The 23,745-nt window shown below is 40.0% G+C and overlaps 1 protein-coding gene across 1 annotated transcript in view; it reads left to right on the top strand.

The window, feature by feature from the left end:
* LOC122797710 overlaps positions 1-23,745 on the top strand; it is a 297,965-nt gene that overhangs the window by 181,549 nt on the left and 92,671 nt on the right. The window contains exon 6 of the mRNA XM_044066244.1: positions 16,566-16,661. Coding sequence (XP_043922179.1) covers positions 16,566-16,661 — 96 coding nt within the window. The remainder of the gene's footprint in view (positions 1-16,565; positions 16,662-23,745) is intronic.

Raw genomic sequence — 23,745 nt, 5'->3', positions numbered from 1 at the left:
AAGAAGTCTAAACATAAAGAGATATCACATCATTAGAATTATTGACAATAAGACAAGAATATTTATTTGGTAAACTATTGAATAAACAAAGATGGCTTAACATAAAGAGATATCTCATCACTAAAGTTATTGACAGTAAGATATTTATGGACTGGCAATTTTCTGTTTCATGTCATCAAATACTCTCTGGTGGTGGTCCGACCAGGTAACATTTTTGGATGTCAGTTCCCTTAAGGGTGCTGATTAATTCACCAAAATCTGGTATAAACTTGCCTGAATAGTTGACCATAGCAAGAAAACATTACAAGGCTTGGACATTGTCTAGAGCTGGCTTCTCAAGAATGGATGTTTGCTTAGACGGATCTGGTCATAAGCCTGAACTGGTAACTAAATGGCCGACATAACTAACTTCTCTCAGCCTGAATTTGCATTTCAGAGGATTGAGCTTAAAATTCACTTCATGTGCTCTTTCCAGAACTTTCCTGAGTTTCCTGTCCTGCTCTGCTTCACCGTTACCTCCTACTAGTAAGTCATCTACTTTTATAGCACACTGATAGAAAAAATCTGCTCCATTGCATGCTGACTTCACTGGCAGAATTTATTCCAAAAGGCATTCTGAGAAGTCTGTATCCACCAAATGGCATATTGAATATAGTCAGTAGTGAAGATTTGCTTTCAAGCATTACTTGGCAAAATGAACTCTTTGCATCTAAGACAGAAAAATAGTGACATTTGTCATGAAGGCAGCAACTTCCTCGACTGTAAGCATAGAATGGTGGGGTCACTTTAATGCTTTGTTCAAGTGTCTTGGGTCAGTACATATTCTGATTTCATCTGAGCTTTTCTTATGAGCAACTACTTTGGAAGAAATCCATTCAGATGGTTATGTGACTGGACAAATCACTCCTTGCTGCACCATTTTGTCTAACTGAGCTTTGACTCTGTCATGCTTAGTTATCAAAACTTTTCTTCTGGTCTGACCACAGGACTGACCTCTGGGTCTAACTTCATGGAGTACACAACTGGAAGTTTACCTAGTTTGCCCTCGAAAATATTAGCATACTCTGAGAAAATAGCATTGGTAAAACTGGAACTGGGATGTGATTACATGATGGACTTCTTTGTTAAAGGAAAGCAGTTTCAGTTTTAAACTCTCTGAGACCTAATAATGACTGTACTGTTTTTTGAGTACATAAAACTACATGTCGTAACTGTTTCCAGCAGAATAACATGAAAGCATAAATGAGCTTTCAGTTTGAATCTCTTCACCTCAATAAGCAGCAAGCTTCACGCAGTTGGCCAAATTAAGTTGTTTCCCAGTTCTTACTCTAGCAGATTTTTCTGCTGACATAACATTGCACTTTTAATCAGTATCCACTTTGAGCTCTGTGGGTTTACCATTGATCAGGACAATACAAAACAGTTAATTTTTTTGACAACAAATCTACTGCATAAACCTTTTCACCAACCACCATCTACATAGAGAGTAGGACAGCAACTGTCCACATGAGTGACTTGCTTTTTTAAGTAACCTTTCTTAATAACTGAATGAGGCTTGCTTGATTTGCAAAGCTTTTAAAAGTGGTTCAATTTTTTACATTTATGGCATTGTTGACCAAATGCTAAGCACTTTTCTCTTTTATGCTCGTGATTGGCACCACAATTATGACAGTTAACTGAGACTTGACTTGGGTTTTTCTGACTCACCCCTGTGCTGCACTGAGCATGTCCATTTTACAAAGCTTGTATTAGAACTTGCTGGAAAGGTACAGGCTTTCCCTGGAAACCCTGCAGGGGCTGTAACAGCTGCCATGTGCTTGGGCTGTTTCTGTTATGTGCTGCACACTATGTTTTCGTCTGGAAGCTGCTGAAACAATACTCTTGTCACTTGCAAGCATATTGGTGTGCTTTTCTGTAGGCTTGTGTATTTGACAAATCTCTGTGGCTTTGCTCAATATGAAATCACTGTCTCAAAGCAAAATCTTTCTCACTGCAGCATTAACACCACACACAAGCTTGTCTTTTATCAACTCATCTTTCAAATCACCAGATCTGCACATTTTAGCGTTGTTTCTCCTGTCAGTAATCTAAGCATCAAAAGTTTCCCTGGCGTTTGGTCTCTTGTGTAAAATAAGTGCCTCTCCAAAGTAACATTTGTTGGGGGGGTTACACATTTCTCTAAATTTACATTTTAAGCACTCTGGGGTCCTCCCTTGATTCAGCTTGTACCACAACATGATGGTTTTCCCCTTCTACTGTAAAAAAGTTGCTTGTATGAAAATATTGTATTCCTGCTCAAACATTCTCCAGTTCTCTGCAGTATTATTATGAAACACAAGTGGATTGGGTCTGCGAAATGCCTCTGCCATGCCAACACTCAGTAATAATCTTTAAATCCCCTGCTCTACGTGTGGCTGCTGAGCATCCCTGACCTTAGTCTTCTATTGATATTTTGTACAAACTACTTTACCTACTTTTCTCTGCCATTGGTTGTGCCCTGCTGAACATCCAAGACCAACAGACATCACATACCATAACCTACTTATCCTACACCCTCCTGGAAAACCAATACAATCTTCCCTGTGTTGAACTCCAAGATAACTTAAGAAAGTATGTCATATGAGGTTCTACCTCCTTTTACATGCTTATGATATTGTTAACTAAAGTACTAGGTCTCTAGGGTAAAGCCGCCAGTATAGCCAGCAGCCATATCCCCTCTGCTTTGCTTTCTTTTACTCCAACTCCCCCGTTACCCACATATTCCTAGCCTTTTAGTAGCTATATTTCCTTCAAGCCTTCTGTTCTGATTTTCTAATCTCCGGCTGTGGTTTCCACTCTGTGCACTTTCAGATTTTGACCACTAGATGGCAGTCTTTACCTATCTCTGATGCCTTCTCTTACTTTCCACCTACAGAATTAAAACCCTAGTTTTTCACTCGCCTCTTCTTCTTCTCTCATATCTCAGTCCGCATTTATCCTAAAGCCTCTTAATTTTTCTTTACAAACATCTATAAAATCCTTCCTATACCTCCCCTGCTTACCTTTCTCTATACTACCTTTGACTTTACTGATTGGTTTGGTTTTCTCACCAGCCTGCTGTGTCTGTCCTTTGGGTCTGCCCCTCTCCGTTCACTCTGCGGGCTCGCTCTGCTCCCCTACCCTACCCCCAAATCCCACCCCCATTACTCTTACCTTTATTTCAACCCAGTTTCAGCTCCCTCTCCACATACTAAACTGGCTAGAGCTTCCCAACTACCTTGACTACCTCCAACTCACTACAGCCCACAAATTAATCGTAAAACCTACTGCATGCCCTGCTGTAACAAATATCTTACCATTTTACACACCTCACAGACCCCCAAGATCTACCCAACTAAGTCTACTTTCTGTATACAAACCAAAACGTCCTGCTGGCCAATTTCTCCTATCCTTTTCCTTAGCTAGGAAATGGAACTCTCTCTCACCCTCACTACGAGTCTCTAAAAACTTTGAGCACTTCAAATGCCAGCTCCATTCCTACCTCTCCCATAGTTGGAAATGTAATTGCACTCTGCCCACCTAATCCTGCTGTTGTTTTGTTACACTTGTACTTCCTCATGTACCTCTACACCATGCTGTTTTTCCTCTATAGCTGCCCCTCTCTGAATCTAACATAATATAACATCAAAACCTTGAATGTATATAATGTAAATACTGTACATAGCTTACTATCTGTACTCCTCTCTCCCTCTCTGGGAATATGTCTCTTTTCTACCTACATATAAGGTTGATACTAAGAGATGGTGCTAACTAGCTAAGATAATCATTTCTGCCATTTGTGTACTCCAGTTTGCTACTAAACAACAGCCTCTTTCTCCACTGTACATTAGCCTCTCTCTGCTTGCACCAGAATATATTTCTAATAAACAACTGCCTCCTTCTCTACTGCTCAACTCCCTCTCTCTTCTTTCACCACAATCTGGAATGCATACATAGTACACACAGTACTTTCCACCCTTATTTCTTCCACATTCTACAAAACCTATACTTACTACTATCTTTCAAATTTTCATTCTTTGCAACTACTAACAAAAGATTTACAATATTGATTGATTTTAGTATTTTGTTCAGATTATTCTGCTACCTCAGTTCAACTATATGCTGTTCAAATGGCTCTCTAATCAACTATGTATGTATGTTATTAAGAGTGTTAATTTTTTGCATTTGTAATTTGCTACCTCTCCATATATAATTCTACATTTGTTTTTTATATAATTATATGTTTGATTTACTTGTATGTAATGCGGAGCTTTTCTCCCCAGGCCTCCACAGAAAATGGGCTCCTTGAGCCCAGTGGACCTCCCCAGTCTTTCAAACTGTAAATAAATAAATAAAGATCCATGGAATTATATACGAATATACACAGATATACCAGAAATTTATGCCAGAAACTTGTAATTATGCTCAACGGCACAATAGATTGTTTGAAATAACTGCACTTTGTAAAATAGGTCTCTGTAGCACAAGAAACACTTTGAAAATGACTGTACTCTGTGAAATAACCCTCTGCAGCATAAGAAACACTTCAGAATGACTGTACTTTGTGAATGTGCTAGCTCTCACACTACCCTACTTCCTAACCTGTTATGAAACATGCCTCAGTTACCACTTTCACCACACTCCCAAACATACAGCCGCAGATTTCAATAGCCTAAACTTTACACACTTAAATATAACTTCTACCCCTAGCTTCCTCCTACCTAAATACCACAGGCTATTTCATATTAAAGTTCAAAATCTCATGCTTAAGAAACTAAAATACTTCCTGAACTTTTCTAACAAAGCTCACCTTGAATTTACCCATTCTACCTTATCAGATGGGGACATTCACCCAAACCCAGGGCCTATCCCTACCTCATCAGACACTATCCCAACCACACTAAACTCTTCCTCACTGATACCAAACTCCAACACTAATACCCTACTCATAGGGCATCTTAACATACGAAGTATAAATAACAAAATCACACATCTCCACTCCTTCTTGAACACCACTCCTTTGATATTCTTTGTTTAACTGAAACCTGGTTAAAACCCTTCACTACAGACAATGAAATCACTCCCCAGGTTACAATATCCTAAGACTCGACCGCCAAAACTAAAAAGGTGGAGGAGTAGCTCTTTTATTCAAAATGAACTCAATGTAACATTAGTACCCTGTGACAACCAGGACATAAGCAAGTCTGAACTTCTTATGTCAAAGCTTCAACAAAATCTATCTATATAATGTGTATTTATCTACCACCAGGCAACAATGTTACTACCTTAGAAAATATCCTCAGTTGGTCCACCTCCACCCACCCACAAGAAACCATAATACTAGGAGACCTTAATCTTGACTGGACCTATTTTAACACTAATAACCCAACCTCTCATATCAACCTCCATGGCTTTACACAGACAATAAGCACCCTACTAGGATAAATAAATCTAGTAACAAAGAAAGTATTATTGATTGGATTCTCGTGAATAAACCTCTACTAAAATATAAGTCTGGAACATTACCCGATGACTTTAGTGATCACTATTTAACTTATATTATAAGACAGAAACATCCCCTTACAATACTCCAATTGTTAGAACCATAATCTCAAACACTTTAACACTATTCAATTTAAAAATGAACTTAATGCCTGTAACTGGAACCCAGTAAAGACACTGCCTCTTGAAGAAGCTGTCCAATACTTTAACACCACATTCCTAACAATTCTAGATTACCATGCACCAAAACGCTCCATCCGAATTAAATCAAAACCTGCCCTTTGGCTATCTAATGACACTAGACAAAAAATGTTACTTAGAAATAAAGCATGGAAAAAATGGCAAACTAGCAAATCTCCTATTGACCAACAGACTTTCAGGCACCTAAGAAACACTACCAAAAAAGCCATCTTCACTGATAAAAGGAGTTATTTTAGTAACCTCCAGCAAGCTAATCACAACAACCCTCAAAAATTCTCCCTAAATAGACTTCTTCACCCTGGACAGACTTCCACTCCATCCCCATCTGGGTCTGAAAAGAATTCTGCCCTTGATATAGCCAATACTTTCAACTCTTTCTTTACTGACACCATTAATGCCTTGGCCTCTCAACTCACTTGTGACAACACTAACATCCCTGACCTTGTATCCCTCAAACTACCAACCTTTAGGCTTCTACCCATCTCTACCTCCTTTATACAAAAATGTATCCATAAACTCAAACCATGCTCCCCTTCAGCAGACCAACTTCCATCTGAATTCCTTCAAAAAGCAGCCTCCGAAATAGCCTATCCCATATCCATTCTCATTAATAGAACTATAAGTGAAGAAACCATACCTGACATCTGGAAAATCTCACACATCATACCCTTACACAAAGGAGGTAACTCCTATGATTTCTCCAACTATAGACCCATAGCTCTCTTGTCCCCACTCGCTAAGATCATGGAAAAATGTGTTCACAAGCAGCTCATGAACCACCTAATAAAAATAACATACTTACTACTTGTCAACATGGCTTTAGGCCTTTTCATAGCACAACTACCGCTCTCCTCTCCTTTACTGACCTGATTAACAAGAACCGTAATGATAACATCCTGTCTTCAGCTCTCTTTATCGACCTATCCAAAGCCTTTGATATGGTTAATCACTCTCTCCTTATACAAATTCTCAAATCTCTTTCCTTAGAGCCTAAAGCTGTCCACTGGTTCAGTTCCTATCTCTCAAATAGGAAACAAGCCGTCCTCTGGGATAAGAAACTATCATCTCTTCTACCTATCTCACTCGGAGTCCCCCAAGGCTCTATCCTCGGACCTCTTCTTTTCTCCCTCTTTATAAACGACCTACAAGCAGCAATTCCCCAAGCTACATGCATACAATATGCTGACGACTCCACACTAATTTGCTCTGCTAAATCCATTGCTGAACTCCAAACTAATACACAAGATATATTCTCCAAAGTAACTTGGTTCTTAAAACGTTGCCTACTCCTTAAAAACCAAACTCCTACTCTTTAAGCCTACTAATAGATCCCCTGCACTAGATTTCACTATCTTATCTAATAATGGAACCATTATATCACCTGACCCCACTACCAAACTGCTAGGTGTCACGATAGACGACAACCTTACCTTTGACTGTCACATTAACAATACCATTAAAAATGTAAACAGGAAACTCGGCTCTCTATCGAATTAGGACATTTATAACCTCCCCAGCCAAAGCCACTCTTGCCCACTCTCACCTGATCTCTACTCTTCTCTATGCCTCACCAATCTACACTAACCTCAAAAAAAAACAATCTTTACAAACTATCAACCACCTACAATAACATAGCCAGATTTGTTACTGGTAAGCCTTTTAGAACACATCACTGTTTAAATCTGCAGCAACTTAACTGGCTTGAACTGCCTAACATGCTACTTCTTTCCCAACTTACAGTTGTCCATAGAGCTCTATACCAAAGTCAAAATACACCTGCACTTTCTAACCTCTTAACCGCATATTCTAATCTAAACTCCCTCCGCTCATCAAACAAACTGCTAGTATCCTCGTCCAAAGCTAATAACCTAGCTGGTGACTCCCTCTTCTCAAATGCCTTGGGTAAACACTGGAATCAACTCCCTACTGAACTTACTTCTATGGCATCTTCTACTTTGTTTAAACAAAAACTTAGAACCTACTTGAAAAGCCACTGGATGTGTCCCTGTTCAAATCCTGATTAAATGTTCATTCCTCACCTTCCACTCCTCTCCCTTTTCTTCGCACCCCTTTACTGGCCTTTCACCATCTTGCCTCCTTCTCCTCACAAATTCTATTTTCTTCTGTCTCCGACCCTATTCCCAGGAAGCTTATATCTTTATCAACTCCACACTACACTTCTACTGCCTTTTCTTTGCTAACTCCTGTCCCTCAACTCTCTCTTCTCATGCTACAATATGTAAATATGCTAAAGATGATAGTATTTAGATTGTCTAGGTAGTGTAAATCTTTGTAATCTAGTTTTAGGTTTCAATGTTTTAAGTTCTTTTCCCTGGTCTCTCCTAGTATTTATCTGGTTCTAGAAGTTGTATTGATGTTTAATAGAATGTATTTTTAGTATTTCCAGTTGCCTTCCTTTGTAATCAAGTTGCATTTGGTTGAAGTGTTACAAGTCTGTAACTTTTTTGTTATTTGCACTCATTATAAATCTTGTATGACCATATGTGGAGCTTTTCTCCCCGGGCCTCTGCTGAAAATGGAAATATATCCAGTCAGACTAGCCCGGTTAACAAATGTAAAATAAATAAAATAAAATAAATAAACTGCCTGTAGCACACACAACTTCTTGAAATGACTGTACTCTGATTGCACTTTGCAAAATAACTCTACTTTGCAAAATAACTGTACTGTAATAAAGCACACACATTGCAACACTTTGTTCACCTTGAGATAATTCTAACAACTCTAGTTATACTTTGAATAACTTTTAATTAATGTGAAAACATAGCTTATATTGAAAAGGTAGTAATTTGCTAAAATGCAGTTGTTTTGCCTTTTTTTATGCTAATTTTGCCCTTTTTTATGCACATTATGCTCGTTTTACTTTTATCATGCTTGTTATACTTGTGCTCGTTTTACTTTTATCATGCTTGTTATACTTGTGCTCATTTTACTTTTATCATGCTTGTTATACTTGTGCTCGTTTTACTTTTATCATGCTTGTTACACTTGTGCTCATTTTACTTTTACCATGCTTGTTATACTTTTCTTGTGCTTGTTTTACTTTTATCATGCTTGTTATACTTGTGCTCATTTTACTTTTATCATGCTTGTTATACTTGTGCTCATTTTACTTTTACCATGTTTGTTATACTTGTGCTCATTTTACTTTTATCATGCTTGTTATACTTGTGCTCATTTCACTTTTATCATGCTTGTTATACTTGTGCTCATTTTACTTTTATCATGCTTGTTATACTTGTGCTCATTTTACTTTTATCATGCTTGTTATACTTTTCTTGGACTCATTTTGCATTTATCATGCTCATTACGGAAGTTATAAGTAACTCTAAATGTTTTTATAAGCATTTTGAATATTATCGTAGTTTCGAATATTTCGTTTAATAATACGTTTTGTCCTGTTTGTTTGATTAATAATGTATTTTGTGCTTTTTGAATGCTTCCTATCATTTTCTTTGAGAAATAATCATTTATATTAGTTTTAGTACCCGAATTTCGTTTCTGACCTGTCACGAGTTGTTTGAGCTCTTCAGAATGATCCACTTGTCCGTATACCTCCATTTCTAGCTGTGCACCTCATGGCTCAGCTTCTGGATCCCATTCTGATACCATGTCACTCATCTGGTCAGGATAAAGCAGATGAACATCCATGGGTTTGGTTCAAGCAGCTTTATCACATAATAACATATTAGGATTGAGACTTAGCAATTTAAACGTAAACCAACTAATAAACTGACTATTGCACTCATACATGTTAACATTCTGGCTGTTCACTCAAAGTGGCACTGTTGCCTGCACATGCTCTGTATTTATATGCTTGTGGCCACTGACTGTTAAGCTTCTTAAAGACACAACACACACACACTGACCTACAGATAGGAAAGGGACTTTCAGGACAAAGAGGAAGTTATAAATGTAACAATTACTAAGACAAAAAGTAAAAAGTTAGTGCTACAATTTCAGTCAGTGTGACAAATGCTAAGGGAGATTTAAGGTACTTGTGGTACTGGATGGGTGTAAGAGGGTTGAAGATATTTTATTTTACTAGATATTATATTTTTAAACTATATACAAAGGGGTCTTATGAATGTTGTGAAGTAACAGTGAACCTAATAAAAAAACTGATATAAAACAAGTAGATGTGAAAATAGGGAAAGTGAGGAGAAGATAAGTAGTGGATTGTAGGCTATGCCAAACGTTTGTAGTGTTAATTGCTTTAGCCAAGAGATTGGAATGATTAAGGAAATGCTGCTATGGAGTAAAAAGCATTAATAAAGTACTCCTCTGAGATTTTAACTGTAGCTTGAAAAAGAATGCTAATAAAGGTTTAGATGACGATAAATGTAAAGAAATGCTAAAATGTGACTTATTGCATTGGAGGAAGGACAGATGGGGAATAAGTTTAAAATGGAAATAAACCATTTTTTGTTTTCAGAAGGTTTGGAAACAGTTGGTGTGAAATAGATATAACTGTATATTCTGATAGTCTGATATTTGAGGCCACTTCTGGGGGAAGTATAAATAAGGGAATGGAGAATTAACAAAGAGAGAGAAAATGGTTCTAGGATGAACCTATTAATATGGCATCTTTGTATGACACCTGGATGAAATGTTGGAGAATATTTAAGAAGAAATATGGGAAAGTGTGTATATGGAAGTAGAAAAAGAATGACTCGAGGAGAGAAAATAAACAAGATATTGGTAGAAGAGTTTGACCAGTTCATAGAGAAGAGGAGTTTAGGAGTTTAGGCTGTTCTAAGAAAGAGGAAAATTGTAAACTCTGTAAAGAAAAAATAAGACTTAATAAATCATCCAAGTTTTTGTTGTAAAAAATATTATGTAGACAAAAATTCCTTTTCTGAAAAGTAAACAGTTTATATATTTTTTCATACAGAAAGTTAAATGTGAAGAGTGTAAAGTAAAAGAATTGAAAAATTTAGCATAGGGGAAGAAATATGTAGAAAATAACCAATCTTGCATTATAAATATGTAAGAAAGATGTATGCTGAAAATTGAGAACAATGTAAAAATGAAGTATGGCATTAAACTTGAATTGGTAAAAAGACTAAAGCTGCAAAAAGAAACGGTATCATACATGGGTAAAATATTGAAGGAAGTAAGAGAGAGTAGTACACCAGAAATTTATAGTATTGCATTTTCCTGTTTGAAAGGATGGGAAAAATGTGTTTTGTAGGTTGTGAATGAAAAATGGAATAAATGAGGAAGCTGTGTGAGTTGGAGTAATACGTTTTGTGTGGAAGAAATAAAAAGCAGATAAAAAATTTTAATTTTATGCTATATGAATAGTAATGTGAATATTGCAAAAGAGATTTGATTATTTAATGAATATAATAGGTGATGACATTTATTGTATAGGTACAAAAAGCAAAGGGAATGTTGATTACAATAAAATAACTTGTAGATAGTGTAATAAGGGAATAAAAGACAAAAAGGCAAAACTGATATGTTGCATTGATTGTGTCTGTCATAACCAAGCCGGGGTTGTACATGGATAGATGGATGGATGATCAAGTATGGAAAATTATGGTGTTGGAGAAAAGGTTATGAACAGGGTTTAAGACTATGGAAGGATGTGGATGAAAGCTTTGATTAATGAATAGTTTAAGATAAAAAATTGGATAAAGAAAAAGAAGTCTGACAAAGATGGACCTAAGAGTGCTATAGTCTTTATGTTGATAAAGAATACAACCATTGAGAGTTGTACTAAAAACTATAAACAGCTAGACAAATTATTATGGAAGGGTTCATCCTCTACTAGATGCAAATTATACTGATTTAGTTTTAATTATAATTGCTAAAGAATGAGTTAAGTAGATAATAAAATGGTGACCATTCTGTTAGGAAATGTAAGCTTAAAATTAAGTAAAGGAAATAATAAATAATGAGGTAAAATTGGAGGAGTATATTTTTCACAAAAAGAAGCAGTAGTATTATGGATAGGGTGTGTAAAGAAAAAAAAGTGGTGAATAGATAACTGAAAGAGCCTTTAACAGAAATAAAATATGAAGCATTTGGGGAAAAAACTATATATACTGGAAGACTGAGAATATGCTACATTCAGAAACAGAAACTCTTAAGAGGAGGATTCATAATGGCAAGAACAGAAGTTTGGGTTTTTTAAATTCAGTGGCTCATTTGAAATTGTTGCATTTATTATGGGTCTTGAATAAAATAATGTTGGCTAAAGATGAAATGACAAGTAAATTATTCTTAGGAATTCTGAAGAGTATTGAGATGAAGTAAAACTAGAAAAGAGAGATGAGGAATGATTTATCATAATATAAGAAAATGTTATTGTGGAAGTTTGATACAGAAAATATACTCAAACTGAAAAGAAGGGTTCTAAAGATGTTATGAATGGGTTTTATTGGACAGTGATTATTTAGGACATGGAAGAAAAGAAAAGTTGTAAGTGAGAGGCATCAAAATGTAAACAAATATAGTAATTTTGTGATTTTATTTAGAGGTTAGTACCAAACAGATGGTTAAAAGCACAGATTTGAGTGTGTGGGATGAGAGACATTATGTAGTTTTGTCAGCTTCCCACTCCTCGAGGAGAAGGGGGGGGGAGGTGCATTTGTTCTTGATGCTTGCTCCTGGAGTGGAATCTGTGATGAAGATTTGCGATTATGTGGGAGTGCTAGTTTTCAGGGAGTTAGAGCAGTCTTGGGGGTTACATCACCTGTAGAAGTAAATGAGATGCTGTAATTGACACACCCTGTGCACAACAAAATCCTGGCATGTCATGGGATATCTGTACTGGGATTAGGGAGTCAAAGTGTAAAAATTTCAAATAACGACCCAGTTCCTATGGAAAACGATGAGGGAAAATCAGTACTAAGAAAACAAAACCTTCAGCTGCTGACCAGATTCTGATGAAGTTTCCAGGTAGGAAATGAATGCTCTAAATGTGCTTTACATCACTTGCTGGTTCATGAATAAATCATTTTATACCCTGATTGGGTACCCTTTATTGGTGCCATGGTGGTTACCAGCTGAAGGTTTTGTAAAAATTTCAAACAGTCCCAAACACCTGCCTTAAATGATGTTCAGTGTCCCCTTATCCTTGCCATGGTGATGGGCTAGGCTGGACCAATTTTCTGAGAAATGAATGAATGATGAGCAGGAAGCAGGGGCAAAAAAGAGTGAAAAAGCTAATGCTAAATGAGATAGCTAAGAAAAAATAGTAGTTTTTGTAATGCAGAAGAAAATATTAAATGTGTTTTCAAAATATAAAACAGTTAAAGATTTGTAGAAAAAAAGTACAGTAGAGAGTCGATTATCCGAACTTTGCATTCAGATAACTGAAATTTCAGATAATCAGTCTTCCAAAGTTTTTGAGTAGGAAAAAAATCATAAAGTCTGAATATGCAGATGTTATAAGTATTTGCTTGTGCATGTTTTTTGAACTTGTCCGCTCATGTGTGAAAAATATTCTTTATTGTCCACTGGAATCACTGAATGGTTGAAAAGTGTATTCCCTGCATGCAGAAAAAACAAGATTTTAGAAGTTTATTTATCCAGTTCATTGTATGTTTTATTATCCAAACTACCATAGATCCCAATTAGTTTGGATAATCAACTCTCTACTGTAATGAATGTGTTTAAGAATGAATATTTACATGGGATAAGTATGGACTCAGTATTGTCTAAATTACATAATGCAGATTAAAAACAAGAAATTAAAAAGATAGTTTGCATGTTTGTGGTATATATTGAGATGATGTGTGAAGAATGTAATAAACTGAATAATAAAGAATTTAAGTGAGTAAAAGTTTGATAGCAAAAACAGTGGGGGTAAAGAGAAAGAAGTTGGGATTGTAAATAATGTACATTATATTAGAAATATGTAGAACATGTTAAATGTGTAAATATTTAAACAATAAAATCTCTTATGGCCTTCAGGAATGTGATAGACTCCTTAACATCCAACTAGATTACCATCAACCCATTCAGATGGGACCTTGATTAAATATTTACTCTAAAGGATGATCCTTCAGAAATACAGCACCCCCCCAAAAGTGCAATGCAGGGTCAGTATTAGAACATGAATGGTTATGGTAGTTAACTTTGCAGGGGGGGGGGGTTAGGAGGGATGTGGTTTTCCAGGGTGATTTAGTTTGGGGTCTGATCTCACCAGGGAGGAGTTAACTATTGGTGTAGAGCAACGGTCACCCATGTTAGTAATGACCAGGTCAAGGATATTGCTACCTCTAGTGGGGGTAAGAACGAGCTGGTCCAGGGCATTTGAATTAATAAATTCCAGGAAATGTTGGGCAAGTGTATTGGTACATGAGTAGTTTTCCCAGTTAATGGAGGGGTAGTTCCCAGTATGAGAGTGTTAGGATGGACCCTAATATTCTCCAATACCCTTTGGGAAAAACCCGGTTCCCATGAATTACCACATCGATGGTAGTCCACTGAGCACAGAAGGTGTTATAAGAGATCTGGAAACACAGGTTGACAGCAGCCTCTCTTTTGACTACCACATTGCCACTGTGGTCAGAAAGACCTTCTGTATGGCACATCTCATTACTAAGGGTTTTGCATCCAGGAAGAAAGAGGTCATTGTCTCCCTCTACTCTTCCCTCATTAGGCCAATCATAGAGTACAGTGCCCCATTTGGCATGTACTTCACTAGACACCTGCAACAACTGGAGAGGTCGCAAAAGCACCTCACAAAGAGGATCCTAGGCCTCAAACACTTGTCCTATATGGACAGACTCAAAAAACTCCAACTATTTTCTGTCTCGTATCGCTTGCTTAGAGGCGATCTCTGCTTGACATACAAAGCCATGTCTGATCCAGCTCTGTTAGAAATGCTACATCTAAAGAAATCCCAATCCCTCTGCACCACATGTTCCAGAGACCTCAACCTCATTACCACAATCAACAGAACATACTGGATTGACAGGTTCATAACCCAGAGACTGCCCTTGATCTGGAGTAGACTTCCCATACATGTCAAACAGAGCACCTCACTGGCCCTCTTCAAGAGAAATCTTGATGAGTGGATGGGAAATTGAAAATTCACCCCAGGGATCACTCCAGTGGCTCTACTCGACAGAGGCACTGGGAGCTAAGGCTGGGTGGCACGATGTCAGGGTAATCCTATGGGCAAGGTTTGTAAAGGCTCCAGTGCCATTCACCTAGTACACACCTATGAACCCATATACCTGGTGTATAGAAGATACTGACAACCTTCTGATCTAGCACAAAAGACAGTATATATATTTTAAATTTGTGTCTACGTTATGCAAATCTCATTCTGGGCTCCAGTATCAAAACTTTTTTTTTATTTAGTGTAGCCTATATTTTGTGGGATTCTTGAGTGCAGGTTGTATAATCTGGTTGTTTTAAGCATCTTTCCTTCTAGTCATTGCACAGTTTATGATGATCTTTGTTGTAGTCTCTTGTGTTTTTTATTCATATTCTGTATTGTTCATAGGTAGGTACTAGGCTATCTGCCCGAGAGCATTTATAAGCCTAGTCAGAGTGTGTCGGTTTTCGCCGCCCCATTGATTAATTAACTGATCCTCTGTCAAGCAGAGCCAATGAAGTGATCCCAGGGGTGTATTTTCTGTTACCCATCTATTGGCAAGGTTTCTCTTGAAGATGTTAGTTAGGGGTTCTGCCTGATGTAGTTTGGAATTTTGTTCCAAAGCATGGGGAGTCTCTGTGACAGGAATCTATCCCTCCAGCATGTTCTATTTATTGTTGTGGCGAGGTTTAGCTCACTAGAGCGCGTAGCTCATAGTGACTTGGATTTCTTTAGATGGAGCATGTTTATCAATTCTGAGTTGGACATGGCTTTGTAAGTCAGGCAGAGATCGCCTCTGAGTAAGCGATATGCCACTGAGTACAGCCGGAGTTTTTTCATTTGGGCTGCATAGGACATACGTTTGAGGCCAGTAATCCTCTTGGTGAGGTACTTTTGTGGTCTAGATTAGAGTGGAACTACCAGAATGTATTCCATAACTGGCAGTTGTCTCCTCAGCCAGTTTCCCTGGTTTACAAGATTCCTTTACTACTCTGGTTTGTTTCTTTGCCTCCTTAATCTTTTCATGCAGTTTCTTTTAGTGACCACTGGAAATTCTTTTAACCAGTAACTGGTCAGTGTCATCTGTTTTAGGACATTCTTTCAGATTTACTTGTGTTTGTTTTATCCCTCAGAACTATATTGGTGCCTTCTGCTTTACCTCATAACCAGAACTGGACAAGAAAAGTATGGAATGGGGAACATGGCAGAAATGCATCAATGGGGTTGATAAAGTACAAGTATAAATGGCATTTAAGGGAAATATGCACCCAAGGAAGACACTGTTTGTTTGATTTTTTGGGTTAAGGTAGTCTGTAACACGGAGAAAAAAAATTTCCAGACATTGATTGCAAATATAATAAATTATCACCAAACTGTATTTGCAGTCGTTTTCCAATGTTTTGCCCCATTTTATCTTTGTTGCCTGATAGCGACCAAGACCACTCCCATTCTAAGACTTTATGCCTTCATTCTTATTTAAAGGTACGATTAAGGGTTCTGTTAATTGAATAATTAAAACTTTAAAAAGTTAATTATAGTTTTGCATACCTAGCACTGCACTAATGGGTCTTAAAGTTCATAGCAGTGTCTGTACGCCTGTCCTGGCACTTTACAAAGATTGGTGATGGGTATAGTAACCATCTTGGTGTTTTATACTGTCCTTGTAATGGAAGGTCATCAAAGTACATTTGCAGTTCATGGTCTTTTTGTTCATGTGGTTTAATTATGTTTTTGTTTTTATTATTTTTTGTTCAATCCATAGGACAAGATAAAACCAACTTTAACATCTCTAGAATCCAAAGTGAAAGAATTTAAATACATGCAAAACCACCATGAGAAGGAAATTGGAGATATAAAAGTAAGTAAGGTGAATGGTTAATTCCAAATGTCTTAAAGATAAATAATTTGTGAGAAATGCATACAGCATCTTGGTATTTCTCTTATTTAAAGCTAATTTTATTGCATGTGATTTATTGGTTATCTGTCAGAAGAATTTGAGAAAAACCTGTTTGCAATGCCTTCATATTTTCTGTTGAGGTCTGAGTAGTGATGAAGAAAAGTGGAAATGTTCTTAATCTAAAATTCAGGAAGGTATACTGTTATGTCAGGCAGTATCTTTTAATCAGTGCTTAAAGGTTGTTTTGTAATACTTTACTCTTGTATGTGAAATTGATTTGTGCAGGCATTTGCTAACATAATTTTCTGCGCGACTATTCAAGGTATTGTCTTACGATAGTACATGATGATAAAGAGTTGATAATAAATGTTTACCCACTGTCCTGAAGTGATGTACTGTCACTGTACAGTGGTTATTTTAATCATAAATGTCTTACTTTTTGAAAATTATACCGTTATTTAATTTACAGACCATTTTAGTCCAGTCTTTATGTGCCTGTAAATCCACAGCAGTGTTTACTGATGTACACTTACACTAGTGAATGGAACAGTGCATTTTCAGTGCGCAATACGTATTTTATGATACTGCAAGTGTGGCAGTCAGAACTGAGTTAAAATGAAGGTGTTGAATACACAGGACGTTGGGCATGTAGTACAAGAAAAAAGATTATTAAAATATATGTACTGTATCCCTATATATCACGAAGTACCTATTCATACCTTATACCTCCTTGCTCTCCCTTCTTCTCCCACTTCCTTACTTCTGTCACAGGACTCTCTTTCTAAATATACCACAACCCTTTTTTCGTATTGCAGTTCTTGTTTGTATTATACTAACTTAGCTTTAGCCAGTTTATAGAAAAATTAAACTTTCTCTGAATATTAAATCATTGTCATATATGTTGAATGTATTCTTAACCGATGTTTTCATATTATGTCCAATTTAGTATAATTATTTAAACTGTAGGTGTTATTTTTTTTCTTTTTTGAAGATTGTAAGATTATTGTTCTTAAAATGTTTTGTAGTACTTTGGAGCTTTTCTCCCTGGACCTCTGGTGAAGATGGGCTCATGCACAGTCGGACCTTTCCAGTAATCAAATGTCAGTCAGTAAAATAAAAAAAAAATTGAAATTGTTTAAAATAGGATTGATATGTTAAATAGATTTTGCATTTTAATGGTAAAGAAAATAGTTTTTGGTAGCTGTACTGATCCATATTTCAATGCAGTTAGAAACTCATTTGTGGGATTTATTGGTCCAGAGAATATCCTAGTGGACTAAGGTTTACTTCTGCATTTGTCCACTAGGTGGCATCCTCCCCCCACTAAAATAGGCTTCACTTTACTCACTTATGTATTCTCTCTAAGCTGTAACATTTCTTTTTCCCACTCTATTTCTCCTATACTCTTTTAGCCCACTCTAAGCTCTAGCATTTCTTTTCTCACTCTCTCTCCTAAACTCTCATAGCCCACTCTTACCCAACACATCCAGGTCCCCTCTACTTACCATTCTGCAAACTTACCCCTCTCAAACAACACTCCACTGATAGGCTCTCGAACCTCTCCAACCCTCTTTGAATCTACCCGCTCCGTTCGCCCTGCGGGCTCACTCCGCTCCCCTACCCTGCCCCGATTTCCCACCCACCCCACCACCTCTACCTATATTCCCCCATAACCACACCCACTGCCATTCTACTCCAATCAATCACATATTCTCTGAAAATAACCACTCCCTTTTTCCCGCCCAAATTAACCTTCTTTACCTTTCCAAGACTATCCCACCTAGCCAATAGGATTCCTCTTTTCCCTCTACTCCCACTCCCTAACCACACCCCCTCCAATCCTAACACATCTCTCCACTCCTGCACTATTAATTCAGTCCTTACCGGCCCCTATATACATAAATCTCCCTTATAACCACATATAATTCATCAACAACATTTCAACTCTACATATTCCCCATTTCATTATGCTTTCAAAACCCTCATTCATCTCCTTTTTACTTCTGCTACTTCTTAATTTATCCTATCTTTACTACCTCACCCAACCCCTTAACTCATACCACTCACAATCCCTCCATGTTACCAACCACCTAAACTTCCCTCTACCATACTCACACACTCCTATTTCTCCACATCTGTATCCTATAAATAACCTCTTACTTTTTCCATACAAACTTATCACCTCTCAAAAACATTTTACCCCCATAGTAACTAGCAAATGCTTCAGATTCACAATAGAACCCAATCTACTTACTAAACTGTCCAACTACCTCACTAATCCACTCTTACATCTAATTTCCAGTCTATTATCAGGTGACATCCATCCCAACCCAGGCCCCTCCACATCTTCTACTACAGACAAGTCCATCTTATTTACTTCTTTTAATGCCCAAAGTATAGTAAACAAAGTCCCAAACCTCCATGCTTGGCTCATACATAATAAACCTGACATCCTAACCATCTCTGAAACATGGTAAAACCCCCATATAAAAAACTCTGAAATTATTCCTCCAAACTATTCTATCATAAGAAAAGACAGGTCCCATAAAAAAGGGGGTGGAGTAGCTCTCCTATACTCATCCTCATTGTCAGTTACCCCCTATAACAAACCTATTCCACACTTTAAAACTGCTGAACTACTCCTCACATTACTCCAAGTTAACCTACATAAACACGTGTATAGCCTCACTCTACATCCCCCCAGGGGATAATATTTCTACACTTGAAGATATCCTCTCCTGGCTCTCCAACAATATTAGCAATGAAACTATAATCTTAGGAGACAAGAATATTAACTGGGCCTCCATTCAGTCTCCTAAAAACCATCTTAATATCAACCTCTACAATTTTTCACAGCTAATCAACTCTGTGACACACCCCTCAAAAAACCTCTCTAGCGGCAGTATTCTAGATTGGATTCTAGTCTCTCATCCCCATTATTTCTCTGACAGTGGCACTCTTTCTGATCCCCTCAGTGACCACATGCCCATCTTCACTCATAGACTCCCTTCACTCCTGCATCGCACCCATAATTATATTACTATCCGTAACCAAAAAAACTTTAACCCAACAACCTTTTCAAACTCTCTAAAAGCAATTAACTGGAATTGTCTAAAAACATTATCTCTAGATAACGCAGTTGCCCACTTCAACTCAATATTCCTAAAACTACTTGACTCCCATGCACCCTTAAGGACTAAGAGAATTAAAATTAAAACAGCCCCTTGGCTAACCAAAAACACACTAGCATCTATGCGGCACAGAGATAAAGTCTGGGCACACTACCAGAAAAACAAATCCCCCCCTAGTCCACAATGAATATAAAATACTTCGAAATAAGGTAAAAAAGCTCATAATCTCCGATCGACAAAATTACATCTGAAGTAGGAGATTCATTTGTCTGCAACCTGTGGGTTATGGATCCGATATCGGATCCGAACCGGCATGGTTTACCAGCTATGGATCCAAGCTCTCAGCTCCTCCCCTCACCCATAATGCCCTGCTCTACCCTCATGACCTCAGATCTCGTTTGCCGCGCATGGTGACCAGATTGTTTTTCCAGCTCTCCAGCTAAGTGATAGTTTCAGTGCTTATATTGTAAAATTTGGTAAAATTTTTGGTTAATTTGTGTGAAAGTGTAGGTTTCCCTCTTATATTATTACTTTTTTTTTAGAGTTTAATCTAAAATTTATATCCCTCCCCTCGCTGGTAGCATAGTGTGTGTGTTGGGCCTGTGAGTGAATTTTGTTTAGTTACTTTACCTTAGTTATTGTAACTTTTATTTGTTAGCTTGGGATGTCTGAGCAGCCCAAGGCTATGTTCTCTAAATGCTCCGAGTGTGGCCGTAAGCTTTCCCCAGCTGATGGCCACACTTGGTGTGTTAGATGCCTGGGGGTTGAACACCTCACATCTGGATGTTCCATTTGTGCAGGGTTCAACCCCAGGGCATTGAAGGAGCGGAGGTCCAAGCTTGTTTTGGCGGGCCTTTTGCCGCCGGACTCTGCTCCGACCTCCGCTCCTTCGGGGGTAACCGTCCCCACGGTTATTCCCTCTCCGGCTCCCCCTCCTCCTCCTGGGACTCAACCTCCCGCTTCTGGTTCGGAGGAGAGGTATGCTAGAAAAAGGGACCGGAGGGAGAAGCACCATAAGCGGCGGGCCGAGACCTCTGTTTCGGCCCCGCCAGCCAAGCGGGCTTCTCCCCCAGCTCCCTTGTCGGCTGGATCTCCTCCTTCTCGGCTCCGGTCTCCAGTGTGTTTTTCACCGGGACCTGAAGATGAGGAGACCCGATCTCCGTCGATGCTATCGAGGAGGCACTCAAGGCCTACCTCGGTAGCCTCGTCGAGATCAACGTACAGCCTATCGGATGCTGATCTGGACCGGATGATGAGAAGGTTCATCCAGGCCCAGATGCAGATGGGAGTGCTCTTGCCCCGAGCTCGACCCCTTTCCAGCCAATTGCTCCTTCTCCGACCCGCTACCGGGTTGGAGCAGTTGGAGCTGAGCAGCTCGGGCGGGGTGGGTGGCGCCGATAGTACTTGGTACCGGATCCGACCCTGCCCTCGAGTGCATCGGATCCGACCTCTCGGAGCCTGGATCCGAGCCTCGGATCCGGGGGGATCAGTGCTCCTTTGGCGCCGTCTGTGTCGGAGCGCACTGTCCCTTCGGATCCGAGCGCTTCGGCGCCGGCTCCGATCCACTCTTCGGATCCGAGGGGGAGCCGATTGTCTAATCCTTTGGTCGAGGTCGGCTCCCCTTCGGCCTTTGATGTAGTGGAGAGGGCCCTGTTGAGGGTCTCCGGACCCCCGGCACTTGTTTCGGCTCCGTCCCGCGCTCCCTCTGCACTGGGTCAGGCTTCCACCATCTGTGCCCCAAGCTGTTCCCCTGGAACAGGTTGCTGCTTGCGAGGAGTCCTCTGACAGCCCCCCAGAGGATGTTCCTCACAAGCATACATGCAAAAGGAGGCACATTGACTCCCCCGAGTCTCTCACGGAAGACACGGATTTGGAGGAAGGGGAAGGCTCCCCACGGTCACTCCCCGAGGATGTCTCATTTGGAGACATCATGGAAATGCTCCGTATAAGGGGGGGGTGGTCTGCCCCAACTCTTCCTCTGACGAGGCCGTGTTCTTGGAGGCATTTGAAGTGGGCCCGTCTACCTCTTGGGTGTCCCCTCCTGCCGACCCCCTGGTGGACCTCATTATCACCAGGGCGTGGAAGGAACCGGACACCGTGGAGCCAATCCCTAAGAGGCCTGACAGGATCCTCAGCCCACCGTCTGACCGTGCCCATTGGAGTAAGGGGCCTCCGGTAGATGCCATGTTGACGGCGGCCACCAAGAGGGAACTTGCTCAGGAGAGTCCCTCAGTCCATCCCCCGAGCAAGGAGTCTCGGATGATGGACCGCTTGGGGAAGCGGATGTTTAGTTCAGCGACCTTCTCGGTAAGGGCGCTGAACTACCTGGCACACGTTATTAGGATGCAGCGAGATCTCATTAAAGAATCGCTGCATCTCCCCCAGAGTCCATGTCGGAGGAGGACAAAGTGCTGCACTCCACCCGAATGGCCACTCTTAGATCAGTTACCAATACCTCTATGCGGCTACTCTCCCATGCTATGGAAGGCACCGCTAGAGCCGCAGGGGCAGGTCTAGTCACTAGACGTCAGGCCTGGCTCCGTCATTGCGATTTCTCTGAGCCCTTCAAAGCGTCATTTGCGAACGCCCCCTTTGATGGTTCTGCCCTCTTTGGCAAAACCATTCGCGACACTTTGACCCAGAGCGAGAAGGACGGGAAGATGCTGTCTGCCGTCGGAATCCGCTTCTCTGCACCCCAGAGGCCCTATTCTAGGAACCAAAAGGGTCAGAAGAAGGTGTGGTTCCGGAAGTCGCAGCAATCCCAGCCTGCTCCGGACAACCAGTCCTTCCGTGGCAGAGGAGGACAGGGAGGACGCCGCCCTAGAGGCAGAGGGGCTCCCAGGAACTTCGATTCCAGAGAACCCTTCTCTGAGCGGCCCGCAGCAACCCTGAGGGGTTGCCCGGCTGCTCCACTCTGGAGGCAGTCGGGGGACGTTTTTCGGGGCACCTAGCGGCATGGGAGTCCATAACATCAGACTGCTGGGTTCTCCAGATCATATCCAGAGGATACCGCATCCCTTTTCGTCACTTACCAAAATTGAAGTCCCTCCCAGACGTTCCACCCGGTCAACGGGAGGCTGCTTTGGCAGAAATTGGCCATCTGCTAAAGAAAAGAGCCATCCAGCCTGTCCCCCCAGACCAGATCGGATCAGGGTTCTACTCCAGGTTCTTTTTAGTGCCAAAAAAGACGGGGGATCTAAGACCAATTTTAGACCTTTCTCTCTTGAACCTGGCAGTTCCCAAGGAAAAATTCCGAATGGTCACACTTCAATCTATTCTCCCCCTTCTGGGAGAAAGTCACTGGATGTGTTCCATAGACCTCAAAGATGCGTACTACCACATCCTAATGGACAGGCGCTCCAGGAGGTTCCTCCGCTTCCGGCTGGGAGACAGTCACTAGCAGTTCCGGGTCCTTCCCTTTGGTCTCACCACAGCCCCCAGGGTGTTAACCAAAGTATTAGCAGTGGTAGCGGCCCACCTGAGGCTTCAGGGGGTGCAGGTCTTTCCCTACCTGGACGACTGGCTCCTTACCGCCCCAACAAGGCATCTACTACTATTGGCGTGAGACTCCTTTCTCCATCTTGCTCCCAATCTGGGCATTACTATAAATACAAAGAAATCCAACCTGACGCCCACACAGCTCTTAGATTTTATAGGGGCCAGGTTAGACACAAGGAGTTTAAAAGCCTTCCTCACTGCGGACAGAGTTCAAAATCTGCAGCTCCAGGTGCGGGCCATTCTCCACTCAAGTTCTGTTCCGGCGGAGTTGGTCCTGAGGGCTCTAGGGTCCATGGCATCTGCCATAGCACTTCTTCCTCTCGCCAGGCTCAATATGCACATCCTCCAGTGGACTCTCTTAGTACAGTGGTCATACCTTGCTCTTCCTATGCATCATCCCATTGCGATCAGCAAGG

Source organism: Protopterus annectens, chromosome 3.part1, assembly GCF_019279795.1.
Source record: "Protopterus annectens isolate FY-2018-M chromosome 3.part1, PAN1.0, whole genome shotgun sequence".
NCBI lineage: Eukaryota > Metazoa > Chordata > Ceratodontiformes > Protopteridae > Protopterus > Protopterus annectens.
This window is presented reverse-complemented; position numbering and strand designations above follow the sequence as displayed.